Source organism: Nipponia nippon, unplaced genomic scaffold, assembly GCF_047370975.1.
Source record: "Nipponia nippon isolate SJK-2023a ecotype South Korea unplaced genomic scaffold, ASM4737097v1 scaffold_9, whole genome shotgun sequence".
Classification (NCBI taxonomy): Eukaryota; Metazoa; Chordata; class Aves; order Pelecaniformes; family Threskiornithidae; genus Nipponia; species Nipponia nippon.
Genome location: NW_028262413.1, coordinates 38,203,101 through 38,220,346, shown reverse-complemented (window position 1 = coordinate 38,220,346; position 17,246 = coordinate 38,203,101). Strand labels below are relative to the sequence as shown.

The 17,246-nt window shown below is 38.1% G+C and overlaps 1 protein-coding gene across 6 annotated transcripts in view; it reads right to left on the bottom strand.

Moving 5' to 3' along the window:
• The window catches only part of PDE8A (phosphodiesterase 8A), a 160,885-nt gene that overhangs the window by 24,474 nt on the left and 119,165 nt on the right, over positions 1-17,246 (bottom strand). For 5 of the 6 annotated variants that reach the window (XM_087745064.1, XM_087745065.1, XM_087745060.1 and 2 more), the window contains exons 2-8: positions 13,318-13,374; positions 10,656-10,846; positions 9,433-9,489; positions 7,039-7,096; positions 5,479-5,567; positions 5,168-5,246; positions 3,416-3,553 (exon numbers count right to left, since the gene is read on the bottom strand). In XM_087745064.1, coding sequence (XP_087601190.1) covers positions 3,416-3,553; positions 5,168-5,246; positions 5,479-5,567; positions 7,039-7,096; positions 9,433-9,489; positions 10,656-10,846; positions 13,318-13,374 — 669 coding nt within the window. Of the gene's footprint in view, positions 1-3,415; positions 3,554-5,167; positions 5,247-5,478; positions 5,568-7,038; positions 7,097-9,432; positions 9,490-10,655; positions 10,847-13,317; positions 13,375-13,890; positions 14,156-17,246 lie in introns of those variants that run through there. The other variant, XM_087745063.1, reaches the window with a different exon arrangement.

Sequence of the window (17,246 nt, the reverse complement as noted above, 5' to 3'; positions counted from 1 at the left end):
ATGAAGATAAAGCAAACATCACAAAATTCAATGCTCTCATAATTAAAAGTATGCATATCAATAGTTTCCTGACAACCAGGATGAGGCAGAGATGAGTAATCGATCTCTAACCCAGGTAATAAACCTAGAATATGCACAGAGGGGTGAAGTCATAAGGTACAGATTGGATAATTCCCACATTGAAAGTGCATCCTTTTCAAGACAGGTTATTCACTAATGTGTTCTTCTTAGTCAACAGATCAATTTTTCAACTTGTGAATTTCTAAAACCTGTGAAACTGTGGCAGGAAATGTGTGAGGGAAAAGGTCAGCAGAATTCTGAGAAATAGGAAGTCCAAGCCAAACTCCTGCTGGTAGGTAAAGTTCTCCCAGGGACGCTACTTAAACATATTTTAAGAACACCATATGTTTGCTCACAGAGCCTCTGTCAGCAATCCAACACAGAAGAGCTACTTCACAAGATGTGCTGTCAGTCAAGCTCATCGTTGTGTCTACATTACAGCCTCGCAAGTACAGTGATCAGTCACTTCTGCATGGCCTGGCATGCTGGGATTGAATGCAGAGTGAAAACCATACACAGTAAAAAAAATGGTTTCACCCTTTATAGAGTGAATCAACGCTGAGGTTTCAAACTTCATGAAGGCGGCCATGGCATGCATCTATCCACTGAGCACTCATACATGCACAGTAAGTAATCCCCCAGTTCAGCCCTCCTTTTAGACTGGGGCTTCTTGCACTAGACAGCAAAGTTCAGCAAGCTACTTGTAGAAAACAGAGGAAGCCGAAATAAACACAAGATGTCATGACAACAATCTCACAGAAAGTAAGGCTGAGTTAGGAAGGAATTGCCATAGACCTTTACCATAGAGTGTGATCGCTCTCCCACCCCCTCTGTAAAGATAGCTATCTTGCAAATAGTTCCCAAGCAGTGAGAGGAATTGCATGTCTTGTCTGATTTATCGATAGCTGTCCATCTCACTTCAGAAACAGCGAAACTAAGACAAAGAGCTTTGTGTCAAACTTCAGAGATCAGAGGCAGCAAGAATTCTAGTCAGAATTGCACATTTCATCTTAATGGATGTAATTTGAATCATGAAACAGAAGAATGAAGGAAGTACAACTTGTTTTTTAACTCCTCAAGTATGGATGGGTGAAAATGCCTTTCAATAACGCTGGCTTCTTGCAAATTATAGCCAGCTGTAGTAACAAAAAATGAACTTCCAGAGATATTTTTTTTTGCTAAGAGAAACAACATCCTGACCCAAGAATCCCTATGTACTATGCAATTAGCAATTTTTGTGTATAATACCTATGAACTTTTGTTTGGATATACTGAACTTGCTCACAGTGCTATGTTTGTCAGCACAAGAGGGGAAATGCTGCAAGAGTTCATCTTCCTAAATTCCATTTAAAAACTAGAGGTAGATTTTATACAGCTTACATTTTTCTGAAGATCAGAAAATCTTGCTTTCTATTATTTTTGTTATATTACCATGTTTGTTCAAAACAGAAAAGCCAAATCTGTTGACAGGAGAATATCACAATAGTAGACACTTCGCTTTTTTTGGTATGCTATAACCTACAGTAGCCAATATATAGCCTATTGTAATGTGAAGCAGTCTTTTAAATTTAGAATATAAAGAAATCACAAGCCTGAAAACAACATACAGACCATGTCAGAATGATCCAGACACAAGTTAGCTGCCTCTGAAAATGCTGTAACATCTTGACACAAATGATTTCAAACTAAAGCACCTTCAAAAGGCTGCAGTATTTCAAAGGTTGTTCAGCATGGTTAACTTCTACTCACAAATAATTCCTGTAAGAATTTAATTTGCAATTCATTTTTCTGTTAATATGTAAATGTAAGGCTACATAGATTGCATACTATAAAATGTTCCAAAAGGAAATACAAAAAACAAGTAAACAGAATATATCCACCTAACACAGCTTAAGCTGTTCCAGACAGACAGATTTAAATAAGTAGTATTTCATTAGCCTTCACAGTTGGAAGTCCTAAAGTCAGAGAGTAAAATAAGTGCAAGGAAGGAGATGGATTAGGGTTAGATTTCTGTCATTCATAGAGTAAAATATATTTCCGTTATTAAAGACATTTTTATCAGTACACTAAAATATTAAAAATTTGATCATGTCATATCTTGAGAATTGATGCTGTGGATTTAAAGCCTGACACATCTAATGTATTTGAATTATAACTTAATAAATACTCCCTCTTAACATCAATTTTATATTACACACATTTACTGAAATAATTTTGGTCAGGCAAGAGAGGTGCGAAGCACCATAACCCAAGCTATTGTCTATTGCTGGGATCTCTTCCAAAAGGTCAATACATGTAGAAATGAGTGACACGTTCTTGTTGAAATGCACGTGCAATTTGCACCCAGCTAGAGTGCAGCTTTTGTTGATGAACGCTTGTGTTGATACCCTGATTTACAGAGTGTGACTCATCACAACTTTGCATCGGTGCTTTTGCATCACTGCCTAGATACACAGAGTGCCATGATTCATTTTAGCGTCTCCCTTCTCTGTGTCAATAACATGCTGCTTCCCCGCGGACCATCAGTATGACCCAACTAGCTATCCTGACTCAGGTCTGAGCATGGGCCATGATGCATCTACAAACACACCAATTCCCAAATCCTTTTGTGTTACCTCCACGATCTTCTTCCTACAAGGTACTATGACATGTTCAATGACATCAGAAGCATTTACACCTCAATGTCAAAATGCAAATGAAAGCTCCTAGATGGATCCTCACACTACAGCCACAACAGTCCCGAAGGAACATCATGGAGCTACCAGGCAAACAGTAATGTCTCTCTGTAATGACCTCCCTTGAAGCCAGCTGCACTTCCTCATGCACTTTCTTGGTGCAACAAACATTTCTAATGGAAATCCATTAGACAGCTCCCATATCATTAGAGAATAAAAAATATTGGCAGCTGGCAGCTGACACTGCCTGTCACTCTCAAGTGATATTGCAAATGTCTCTTCTGGTATTTTTACATTCTGAACTTGCAAATCAGCTTCCACATTTCATGCTGAAATACTTCAACATGGTTCTTTTCTCATTCACATCATGCTGGATAAGATGTGCGTCCATCCCATTTCTCTTTGGTGTTCCCACACCTTTTGCTACATACAGCAAGAATGTAAAGCGAGAAAGAAAGAAACACTGCAACTCACTTATTTTCATAAAGCACATACCTCTTCCAAGCAAGAAAAGATAAAGAAGCCCTTAAAAAATGAGCATTTTTTACTTCCTCTTCTTGTTTGAGTAAGAAAACTGCAAATGCTGCGTGTCTGTGAAGCTGCAAGTTACATCATGTGTCATCCCTGGACAATAACTTTTACAGGTAGCAAATGATAAGTGATACAATGTCATTACTCACCTTTCCTATCTTTATGCAGGAATTAATGGTTTCTAGGAAATCAGCTTTTTTTTCATTTATAGGCACTTCTGTTAATTCCTTTCCTATTAGTTCACCTATTTGATAGCCCATCACTGTTTCAAAAGCAGGATTGACATACTGTGAAATAAAAACAAACAAAACCCATTCAATAGAATACTTAAAGCACAACAGAATCCCTTTTTTCCTATTTGCTAAACCAAGGGATCTCTTTCCAGCCTGAAATAAATCTCTGTATGTACTGCTCCTGAGAGAGATGCCTACATTTTTTCCTTTGTGAATCAAAACAGGAACGTCCATGCTAGAAGAGCTGTGCAGAGTGTGTGCATGTGAGCAAAGAGAGGGAAATTATGGAAACAGCTGAGTATTACACATCCACAGAGTTTAGGTAAATGACATAAATTCTTGAAAAATGAGCTCTGTCAGTTCTCAAACCTATAAACCTCAAACCTACCTCACTCAGTGTTCCTAAAAATCACAAACTAGATGGTGGGATACCATAGGAATATTAACCTTATCTACTGACAAATTCATCATCTTATTGTGTGTAAGGGCCAAACATCACTATTCCCCTGTCCAGGCAAAGCTCACCCAAGGAGACCAGAAGAAGTGGAATCTAATAAAGCAACTTTCTCTCTGAACTGAACGTTGCATTTCGTTGCAATTCTGTGGCCCTTGCCCAATAAAACTAAAGACCATACCTTCATGACCCTCGCTAGCTGAGTTACAGACACAGGACCTGTCGTAACAGCATGTGAATGCCTCACAATGTTTCAATATGAGAAAAATGAGAAGGGTGCCACTGGATGCCCTCTGCTCCTAACGGTTCCCCTCTAAAGGTTCCTTCCAAAAGGTTGTTCGCCCCTCCCCCCCATGTGAGAAAGCTCTGTCTGCTGGAGCTCCAGGACTCTTGCACGTGTTGGATCTCTCATATTCTGGGGCTGTCAGCAGATGGACAAAATTTGGTCTGAAAAAACATATTTAAAACAACTCCAGGATGTGTTCTGTTATTTTTGTAAAAGGGATGAAGGCGGCACATCCTTCAATAAAATTGCCATTGTCAAGATTTGGGTCAAGAGGGTACAATTTATATGCATGTTATAACTCCCAGAGGCTTAGACTCAAGCTCTTTACTGATAATAGAATCACTCCTCACAGCCTTCATAGCTTGGGATGGAACTAACTCCCTTATAAAGATGATGTTTTTCAGGACTGCAAACCTAAGCACAATTTCTTTTCCCTTTTTTAAAGAATTTTTTAAGACAGGATTACATTAAAAAACAGTTGGCCCAAGAATTCTGATGCATCAAACAGTATCACATTTAAGCAAAAAAAAAAAAAAAAAGTGTACTACCTTTATTTAAATAGAACATCAATTAGATTTGCTTTTCAATAGCATCAAATTAACATATAATATTTTTGGAAAAGAATGCATACAAGCCAGTGGCGGCATCCATTTATGATACAAAAGAATCATTACAAAAATAAAAACAAGAGAGTAAATCCTTATTAATTCAGAAACAACAATATCCCTTAAAATTGACTTGATTTGTGCAAGGTATTTTAAATGGAGAAAATTCTACTCCACAGCTAAACTCACTCCAATCTTTTTAGAACTATTAAGTTAGGTTAGATTCTTGTACTGTAAGAAAGAGTAAATGTAATCATGGTGAAATAAAATACAGTCAGTCCACAGAGCAATTTTCTGTACTTATAAAAATAACTGGAACAAACCTGTATTACGTGGTCTTCACTTGTGATCTCAATGGCTTCTTGACTTTTCTCTAATGCTGTAAATAATGAATTACACGCCCTGGAGGGAAAAAAAAAAGGCATCTGATTAAATTTAATCCACGTAATTCTTATTGTATATGACAACATGGTATTGCAACTCCATACTGGATAAAGTTGTACTTTAATGATTAACATATTTTCTTCAGCTAACTGACATTCTATAATTAACTACAGTACAGTAAAATAAATACTCTTTTAAGGATGTGGCTGAATTGGCTTTTTTTTGTTGACAATGTTTTTGGCAAAATTACCTTAGTTTGAATTGTGCCTGCACCTCTCCAAATTCCAGCTGAATCAACTCATTGTAACAGGCCATTATATTAGAGTTTTCTACATATCTCTGTAAATAAAAGGTTAGAAATATTTCATTAATACACATTTCCGTACTCAAGGGTATAAGCTCTATTTTCTTTTGCTTGATAAAGAACTAAAAAGGAGCAGATATGCCAAAAATGGACATGTAACAGAAGCAACATGAGAAGATTATTCTTTGGGACTAGAAAACTTCTTCAGGTTACTGCATTTTGAAAAGGTGACAGATCCTCATGGCAATGAGGTTCAACCATTTTGTTTATTCTCTGTGATTGTCAGCACGATCAATATATAAAATAGTATACTTTTAGTGAAGTTATATGCTTTCATGCTACTTATTTAAAATAACAGTGAAAGCATTATGTTGTGTCTCAAGTCATCAAAATTTGAGATTATTATGAGTTTCCAATTGCTAATACCCCAAATTGTATACACAGAAGAAAGCAAAACTTCCTGACAAATATACCTGCCATTGGATACAATTATTCATTTTGGGGCTTGTATTGCAATGACCTCAGTATCTTTGATTCTTTTTTAAAACACCTCATATTTACCAGATGAGAGCCTGAATGTTAAACCTTTGCTGGTGCTAAACTGCCACGGACATTGATAGTTTGGGAGGGAGGACTGATTCTCAAAGATAAGCCACCAAATCAAGGCTGCTAAACAAAATTTTCTACGCTTTGCCATTAGCCTCAACTCCAAGGCTCTGATCCATAAATAATTCAGAACCTGCATCGGATTACTTACGTGCCCACTGGAATGACTCTGTGCATTTAAGTACAGTTATTTTCAGGCTCTAGCATTTCCTGTATTAGGACCTTACTACAAATAAGCAAATAGGTGCAAATGATTGTGATGGGATCGCAAAAAATCTGGTGAGCATGCAACCAAATACTCTGAATCACACTGTAAATCATGCACATTTTTGTTCCATTGTCAGCTTAATGCAATGAGGAATCCACTTAACTGACGCACTAATAAGCACCTTTCCTGCTTAATTGGAACAGTTGCCAAGGAACAGATTCAATGTAATACGTTTCAGGTGCCTCCAAACAATAGGTAATAGCACTTGACAGTGTCTGAAGCCTGTTTACAGATGTGAATTGTCATCTGATAGAAGAGATTTCCCACAGCACATTCTGCTGTTCATTGCAAGCTGCTCTCTGGCTCTGCTATAATCACTAGTCAGTTTTGTCAATGTCAACTTTTCAAGCAGAGCATCATATACTTACTCTGAAATAAATGTATAAAGTAGAAAAGTCTCAGCACCACTTCTTATATTCCCAAGAATGTCCACCTACTTAGTCAGCATTATTCTAATTCTACTGTGTATGGCAGTTCAGAATTGGGATATATAAAAGAATGAGCAGCATGATCAAGATTTAGAGGTTGGATTACAGACACAAACGGTCACTGACAGCCCAACTTCTGGATAGTTTCTTGCATGACAATTTTGAAACGTCAGAGCAATCTAGTGGAGTATAATTCATACATACCCTTGTGAAGCCAGCAGAGATCAGGGGCAATATTGATGACTCTTCACGATCAGCATGCCTTTTAAAGAAGGATGATGAAGTCAGAGGTTATTTCTGTAATCAATTTCACAAGCCATTGACATACCTGTACCCCAGATGTCACACTAAAGGCTAATATGGCTAGATCCTTACAGGATCTATGAATAAAACATATTTTTGTGGTTTTTATAAGCTTTCATCTTTGGCATAGATAAGCCAAAATGTTCTTTTCCTTTTTGCATGTAATGAGCTGCTTACCTCACAAAAAACTAATGCTTCAAGAAAACAAATTAATTAGCTAGATTGTTGGGCTATTGCTTCTTTCTTTGTACTGGATTCTTTGTTGCTTATGCTGTCCTTAGTCAAAGATGCACTTGAAAGCCTACGTGGCCAAAGTTTTAAGAAATTACTTGTTATCTAAGTGTACCAAATCTTAGGTGGGCAACTCAAGATGCCTGAATGAGAATGGATTTTCTAGTGTTGCCTACCCAGTGCCTTCTAATAGGTCACTTCGGGATGACATACTCCTAAAATGAGACATATGAATCATTTTGAAAAACTTGGCTATACTAACTGTTAAAAGACACTCCAACATATGTGAATGTATGGCTGGAATCTGGAAGAAAGGCCATTATGTTAAGTTTCTGTAAATGAGCAGATGGAAGCCGGTCAGGTTTAGCAGATGGTACAATAGCTTTTATTTTTGTGTGAAATTTTGGATCTTAGGGCACGTCTTCTTTTTGTTTTCCGTGCACTTGTTTCTTATGCATGAAGAGAATGATGCCTCCTAAAGTACAAAGTTTGCCCAAGATTAAGCAGAGAGAGAAGGGCAGCTGTCAGAAAAATCTCCCCATTCCTCATGCCAGCTATCTGGTAATGCTGCCCCCCAGAAGCACAAAGAAAGAGGACAGGCATTCTGCAGGGAAAAAAAAAAAAGGAAAACCCAACAAACTGGACCGCAGGAAAATGAAGGAGAAGACTCTCCATATGCTATTGGCTAAATGTCAGGCTTTTTCACAAATACACTTCTTGCAGCAAGAAAGGAAATGTGTGAAAGTTTGCTGTCTGTGAAATTCTAAATGGCAACTCGAGAACGCTTGTGTTTAGCCCATGGGAACTTGACACAGTCAACTCAGTCCCAGAGGAAAGCAAACTCACTTCTGAAGCTTTCAGTAGACAGGGATACTAGACACATCTGAAAAGTTTGAGAACCCAAGCTTCTGAGATATTGTCACCGCAGGGGGCTATTATCTTGTCCCAACACACAATGCGAACAAGACAAAGATGGATTGCAGGGAAAAACCCCTTTTGAGCAACTTCCTAATTGTGAGTCAGCAAGCCCAGGTTCCAAGCTCTCCTCACTTTTGAAAGGAACTGCTGGCCCACAGAACCACAGGTGTCTTTCTCTCTGATGTACATGAAGCAGCTCTTGAGTTACTGTTTGCTCTTCTGCTCCTTTTTTTCTCTTTTCTTTTGTGTTAGTCTGATGAGAGACAATTCTGACTGTAGAAGCAATGGTTACCATAGTCAGAAGACTTCCTGACATAAAAACATTGAAGAGGATATTCACAATGGAATCCCCTGAGATGTTTAATTAGGGTCTTTTGTTTGCTAGAGATGGTGGTGGAAAATAGGATTTTTAATGGGAAATTTCAACATCTCAGAATTGGTTTTCAGAATAAATGTTTTCTAAAGAAATGGACGTTCCCAAAATTGTACCTTGAGGAAATTATCTTCCATTTATTTCATTTCAGATTAAATATATTGCGTTTTTGTTACTTTTACATTATTTTATGATATACAAATAATGTTTTCAGAGGGAGGAGGAAGAAAAAAACATATGCACTGCTTTACTGAAACGTCATAATATAGTCTATTTTACTTTTAAAACTTCTATGGTCAGATGCTACTTTCTAGTAATCAAATTGTTCTGTATCTTTTTTTGTAACTCAACAGATCTCCTGTTTGTGCTGAGATTAATCAGACTGAAAGACAGATCAAGAAAGGTTCAAACTGTTATTTTTATTAATACTAAAATACAGATCTATGAGGCAGTTCCATGGTTCTGTACATGATGTTGCAGAGGTTGTTTGAAACATACTCCTAAAGCCTGCAGTGATCAGGAGAGGGGAAAAACCAAACCAAAACCAAAACCAAAACAAAACCCAATGTGAGACCTCTTTAGTAAAAACTAGAAATCAGAAATCCTGTCCCAATCCTGTAGTCAAGGATGGTGAAAACTCTATACGGTATAACACACTATCACTAGCACGGTAAGAAGTTCTAATTCAAGTTTTTTAATGTAGTATTTACTTTTACAATGATAAGATTTACATTTTGTTGGTCACATGTGAAAGTAAAGATATGAGTATTTACCTTCGTACTACACCAATAATGACTGTATTTTCTGAGGGTTTCGTTGTTCTGATAGACCTTCAAATAAAAAGCAAATCATTTACCATTTTTTTAACTTCCCGTTTCAGAAAACATAACTTTACAGAATCTTCACACAGTGCTTTTCTTAAAATGTCTCTTTTAAATGGTTTAACAGCAAAACAAAAATCAAATCCAGAGCCTGCTGGACCACTAAGAAAGGAGAATAAGTTTAACAATATCTGAGACTCCATGAAAAAAAGACACAGAGAATGTAGATTAATCTAAACCTCAAATACTCTCAGTGGGGGAAGAGCAAAAATTCTCCCTTCTGAAACTGCACGTAACAGACTTGTTTGAAGGACTTGGCCTCGCTCATTTAAGGAGTATTTTACTTTATTCTGGGACAGAACGGTAAAAAATGTAACAAGGGGAACAGCGCTGATACCTAGTGTTTGCCTGACAAAGATCTTATCTAGTTATTTTAGTTTAGCAAGGAGAAGAGCCTTTGTCCCAGTGCCCTGAACCCACCACACTCACCCGGGCACATAATCTGACCCCGCCACCCCCACCCCACAGACTGTTACTTAGTCTAGACGCATCCCCAAGGGGTATTTCACTGGAAAGTCACTGAAGCAAGGCACCACTGCCTGTCAAGTCTCTGTGGAGAGACTCCAAAAGGCAAATCCTTTTCCCCTTTTTTCATACTTTACAGCAGTTTGTGAAGTATTTTTGGAATCAGTTTGCAACTTCGCTCTTCATAACAGATTTTCAAACGTTGTAGGTATGGAAACGTGCACACAAAACATTGTCTATTTGCATCTGGAGTTACTCAACAGCAAGTGACATTTAAAAAAATTCAGAACGCTAATGAAGTGAATGTATTCATTAAATTGCTTGGTGGCACATGTGATCTTTGGAGTTAATTTAATGTGCAAACAAGGAACCAGGTATTTGAAAAAAAAAACAGTTCACTATGGGAAGAAATTTGTACACTGTGGCTCCAAGACAGATTGAGCTTCAGATATCCTAGCACACAACCAAAAATGCTGCAGCTATCAGATGTAAAGCACTGAGGTAACATTATTTGATGCTGCCAGTGGACACCTGTCCAAAAAAATATCAACGTTCGACAGATTCTTTGAAAGGGTCATATAAAAGCAAAAAACCTTTGATGATGTGTTAACTATATAATTAAGCATTAATTACACTGAAATGGTGCTTACCTGCATAATGCTTCTGCATCAAAGTATCTGGAATGTCTATGGTCAATAATGATAATGTCATGGTGTTTATCAAGAAAACATTCTAGTGCCGACTCGGGTGTTCTGGCAATATTACATCGAAATCCAGCTTTCTCACATGCCCAACAGAACCCGTTACTCTGGTTATCTTCTTTGGCAAACACTAAAAGTACCTGGGTTAAAGACAGACAGTGAATCATTATAAACATTTCTTACATATACAGTAGATTCTGTGACTTTTGCCTGTTCTTAACATGTTTTTTAAAGCCACTTCCAAGGCTTAATCCATTGTTTTTAATAGAACTGCTCTCTACAGACTATTGCTTTTTATAATTGTCTGTACAGACAGGTGTTTCAAGTGGATAAAATAGTCTGCCAGAGCCATTTATATCCACATGGGAAGAACAAGTTAGGGAAGCGGCTCTCTTGTCATTAGGTACAAAGAGAGCTTAGGCAATCAGTTGAGACTAGATGCCTACGTTTCAGACAGTGTACATGAAATAAGAGCAAGTCTACTTTTCTTCACTGAAATTGTCTCACATACAACTGTTTTCCTGGGCTTTATTTTTCTTGCCATGATCATATGCCAGAAAAAAAAAAAAAAAGCCATGGTTCACCTCATCTGAATTAATATTTAACAGTGCCTCAATGGCATGATGAAAATGTGCTTTCCTTTTCATCTCATTCTAGTTCCCCAAAGTACTGGATGCAACCCACTCTGTGGGGTTTCTGGAAACTATAGACAGGCTGGTCAAGATGAATTAATGCAAGACTGAAATCATAAGCAGTACCTCTGTATATCGACTACATCCCCATGTGACTCCTATGCAAAGCTTGCCATGAGATGTATAGCATAGAAGGAGATTACCGTGGTTGAAATCCAGAACTGGAAGTCAGATCTATAAGCCAGTATTTGGTCTGTCCTAACTTGCTGTGTAATTGTCAATAACATTAATCTCTCTGAGCCTTTTTAAAATCAATACAACGCCTACATACTCTTAAGTATGATAAGGCCCAATTCCTTCTAAAACGTATTTCAAATTCGAAGATTGAACATGGTACAGAAGATAAACATAAAGTCCGCTAAGGAAGACTCATTGATGTGATTGTGCTTTGCGTCAAGATAGTATTTTGTAGGAGAAAACTTCTTTTGCCTGAAAGAATACACAGAATGGCAGACTATAGATCTATGCTAGTGTTGATTTTGTGGATGACGCAGTATATGCAGCCTTTTGGGAAAGATGGAAAACTAAACCAGCATTTGGTCCATTGTCCCAAGACACCAATCTTTCAGTAATTTAATCAAACCGCACTTAGATATATGCTTTGTTCAGACAATAATGAGGAGCATGTGTAACTTGCACTCATCCCACTGCCGTTTATCTTCTGAGTGGTTTTAGGAATTCCAGTGCTGGTTACACTTTGGGCCAGGTTGGTGGAACGTCTACCAGTAAATCTTAACATTTCCATGCACTGCATATTTTCGTAAGAATGAAGGACTTTGTACTCACTTAGTTCAGATTCCTTTTATAGCAACCTGCAAAACTGTTTGCAAAAACATGTCATAGGTTGGGCTATATTTAGTGAAGTTAATTTATACACTCTTTAAGAGTGGAAGAATGGTTTTCAGCAATAGCACAGAAAGTAAGTAGATCTGAGTTGCATGATTGACTCTGGCACAAATGTGATGTTGTCTAACTTCTCCTTCCCTCATACCTGCCAGCTATATTACCAGGATAAATCGGTAGAATTTGAGAGTGGCCTGACTGGACAAAAGCGATACAATCATTAATAACAATAAAGGAAGCAGAAATATTTGAGGAATGTTTCTGATTTATACTTGGGGAACACCTGGATGAGGCTGTCCTAAATCTTATGTTTGATGATATTCCTGTCTGTTCTGACAATAGCTCAGGAAGAGGTTGAACTGCAGGTCTTGAAGACAGACATTTTCAAATTCTCAGGTCCAGATTACTTTCACTCAGGAGTTTGGTAATTACTGACTGAGGACCATCTTGGATTATTAATGGTTCAGTATGCCTTGGGATACAGGAGAATTTTCAGTGGAAGTCCAAAGCAGTCATATATCTGCAAACCTCACAGCCATCCCAGACAAAGTAAGGGGACAACTGACATACGAACTTTATTAATAAAGAGATAAACGAGGATGAATTAATCCCGGTCAACAATGAATAACAAAAAAACATACTTTGCCAAGCTCACTTCATACCTTTTGTGATGATATTGCAAGTTTGGTTGATGCTACTAATAATGCTGGTGTAACAGACCTTGACAGAACATTTGGCTTAGTATCATTTTGATGAGATTTTGATTAAGAATTGACTACCAGTAAAATACAAAACAAGGCACACACTAAATTGACTACGAGCTAACTCATAGCAGAAAGAACTACAGATAGCTCTATTTTTATGAGCTGAAAGATGTTTGGAGAAAATAGTTAGGCAGGATTTTTAGGACATCACATAGAATGTCGTCATAAAAATCTGTTAGGTGCACATTGTCACTTGACAAAAATGCTCTGTGAAGACCTCTATACTCAAAAAATTCCAGTCATAAATTTTAAGCTAACATCTGTGATGTTTTAGAAACTTCTTTAAGACTTCGGTTTGAACTGTTGTATTACCTGAAGTTGATCTTGATGAAGTCTCATAGGGCCAAACTGCACATCTGTTACTGGTGCCTAGAAGAAATAAGAAGGGATCTTATTAACACATATACACCTAGGGAAGAAGAAAAATTAGATTAGAGAAGACATTTCTTCTTTATTTATTTCTTTATTTATTTCTTATTTATTCTGTTTGAGAAGACATTTCTTATTTACCACTGTCTCACAGATATATTGCTATCATTATGAGGCTGCCTCTTCATGAGGGTCTTATTCTGCTTTTGTAACTTTATACGCTAAGCTGCATTAACACAGTTAGAAATCAACAAGCTGTTCTTCAATTCATTTTTTTATTGTTATTTTAAACTTAAAGTAATGGATTAGTCATGAAAGTTTGGTAGACAGATTGTTATTTTTCCATATCCTCTGTATCACTCCAGCTGTTCTGCAAAACATCGAAATGTTTAAAAATTGCTTTTTTTAAAGTCAAAAAAAGCATTAAATCTCCTGGAGAAAGGCAAAAATACGTAACTCGGCTCTTAGAATTTCACATGTAACAGGTGCCCGAGAGTGCTACAAAAATACACTAACTTCATTTCTCCAAGGGCGTTTTGCTGCATTCCCTCCTTCCTGCCCAGCCCCTCCAGGGGAGGTTTCAGAACTCAGATATTTGTACTTGACGATGCGTGTATTCAGCATGCAACTTTGCTTTGAAAAATCCTGCAAAAATGCTGTCATATGCCATGCTTTCTGCACGCCAGCGATTCCCACATTAGATTCTGTTCAAGTAACACAGGCAAACAGTTTAGTTTAGGGTGCAAGAACTGAGCTGGGATCCTTTCTTTTCATGTGTCACTTCAAGCAATGGAGGTCAATGACCAGAAGTGCTGTTTATCACAACTGGTTCTCTTTGATATGATTAATCATTAATCAAGCTTGAACATGAATGACTCTTCAGTTGGTATGGGACGGACTTTCTAAAGCAGCTAAACACATAAATACAGAGGGAGACTCTAACAGGATTGCACAGGTTAGGTTCTTTGGGAATTCCCACGAGGCAAGTATCTGCACTTTCATGTGCTTAAATATTTTTTTCACCTCTTGTCTCAGAAATGAAAACTAAAAAGCAGGAATAACAATGCTCCTGATTCAAAACAGGAAACAGAGCCCAACCAATGGTCCTTGGAGTTACATAGGCTCTTCAAAGGTAACTGGAGTAAAAAAGCAGGAGAAAATTTTTTTTGGCAATGCAGTAAACGGAAGACGTCTCTGGATTCGTATGTACAAAGAAAAGATCTGTTGAGCACAAAGGTGGCATTTTTACATTGTTGTTTTTCAAAGTAAAACCACACTTGAAGATCAGATTTATTGCTTTGCAGCCTAGAATTTTTCCACTAAGTAATTTTAAAGAATCATCAGCACATCCCACAGAAAAATCTTTTAGAATTACATGCTCCATTCTTTCTATGACCTTACTGCTCCACTGCCTAGCCCTCGAGTTTCTCATGTGTGACTTTATCTATCAACTTGGAAATCATCACTGCAACATTAAATAAGCAAGAAACATGAGTCAAGGAAAAATGGCAACATAGTGCTTGCAAAAACAAGCCAGGAACCAGTGTTTGCCTGTGTTATTTAAGAGGGCCTCTAAAAGCTGATGTTAAAGTGACATGGAGGGGTTTCAGATTTACTCTCAGTCATTCTGGATCAGATTGGCTTAGTTTAAATACTCTCCAGTCAATTTTTTCTAATTTGAGACCAAAAATCTCTCTTCAGTTGGAAAAATCAAGCTGCTTTATTCTCCCTTGTGGCCCATCATCCAATTATTCAAAATCTGCACTAGAAAAGAGCAAATACTTTTGCTGATAATGCACCTAGCAGGAGGGAATCCAGCTCTTGCACCAGTGTTACTGGTTTTGCAGCACCCACAGTAGTAACTACTTGTCCTGAATCAGTAAGATCAGCAGAAATGCCTGAAGGACGCAGAGGGAGCGTATCTATTGAGTAAGAGATGCCTTTTTACAGTCACTTCTCTGACCATAACCACACTTCAAATTAAATTTTGAAATATTTGTTTTGTACACTCCAGCTGCCAGCATAAAGCAGCAAGTGTTTTCAGTTTCACCAAGAGATGGACCTGAGCTGTGAGGTTCAGATCCAGAGCTGAACTTCACTGGTGTTTGGGGGTATGTAAAACCCCATCTATCAGGCCAGCGTGCCCTTGGACAATCAGTCCCAGTCCAAGGGGAATTTTAACAAATGAGATAAATCCAGCATTGCCAGTTATTGCTTTCCAGATGCTTCTTTCTTTTAAAAGGTTGTGAATGAATAGTCATCAAAGTATTTAAAGGACTGAGCCTGAAAAACACTTTTCTGCCAGAAACCTGTGGCCATTTCTACACTGAAAATATCCGTCTACGCACCATTTAAGCTTAAGTTACAAGGACTGCCCAAATGAGATAAATTGTCTTGTTACATGTTAACTTGCTGTCCTGAGTAGAAGAAAAACCCCAGTCTGCATCTCAGCTGGAAAATTTTGGTGAACTCCAGTTAATTCTTAATCCTGTTGAAATCTGTTCAAATAACTTGATTAATCATTTCAACTTTTTGTGTGCTGCTGGTAGCACTGAGAAGTAACATGCTGATTAAGTCCTGTGTCAAAAATCAAGGCTTCAGCAAGGATTAGCAGAAACTCTCAACTATCGGTGAACTAAATGAGCTTTAAAAATACCTCTAATGCTGCAAGCTTGTAACAAAACCAAACCCAGCCAAAGCTCACATGTGCAGCAACTGCACAAACCCAAGTTCTGCTACTTCTTCCTTGAAGTTTCTTTCCTACTTGAAAAACAAAGACCCAAGTACATTTTCAGATTGACAGACACGACTTGTGCATGTGACAGCCTTCCAGGCAGGCACAAACCTGTAAGAAAGAGTATGAGAAGACAGAGAGGTAAAACTAGTTGTAGGTTCCTGGAATTGATCATGATAGAGCTTGGTCCCTTGCCAAAGAGCCGCTGATGCAAACTTCATGAATAAGTACAGCATATGTGACTGTGGCGAGACCTGAGTCCAGGACACTTTGAGCACCCTGACTATGAATGCAAGTCTTCTGAAAATCCTTTCTTGGCCAAACAACCTTAAAGGCCAGCCTGTAACTTGGAGCCAGAGAGCAAATCAAACAGATGATAGGAAAGGGTCCTGCTGCAGATTTCTGACAGCATAGCCTGCTCCCATTGCAGGCCCATACTTAAACCATCCCAAGAGCGCAGGCTGGTGCCAGGGCTCATGGTCTGAAAGACATCTAAATGCTAGAATAGTTTGCAACAGTAACTAATTTGAAAATGCAAACCTTTTTGGCTCATCTGTGCTAGTGCAACTTCCACAATTGCTGCAGCTCAGTTCCTCTAGGTCTGGGGAGTGAGAGATGCCTGTAATAGCAGGCTGCAGGTCAGCAACTACTAGTTAGCTTTAATTGCAGACAGCAGCTCAGTTACGGCAGCAGCAAGTGTTTACACCCTCTGCTTCTAGAGACACAGCAGATAATCAGCTCCAGGCTACTTTAAATGCTTACACACAGCAATTGCAGCCATTTTACATTCTCTGACCTGCTGAACTACTGCTGGTAGCACTTATTTTCCCCCAAATTTCCCTTTCTTATTTGAACACTGTATTTTCTGTCCTGTCGAACCAGGCCTGGCCCTGGCACAAAGTGAGATCCATCCCAAGGCAATGGCATTAGACGCACATATGATAGCTGTCAATGGGGAGGGCTTCTACTGCCTGCAGCTTAACACTCGCCACAAATGATCTGCATGTTGTAGCAGCTAAATTGCAAACGTTGAAATTGCTGATAGAAATACTTCATGTTTCCAACGTCCAGAGAAAAGCGAATGTTTGGTAAATAAAAACAACTGAAATGAGCTTTAAAAAGACAGACCCAAACAACT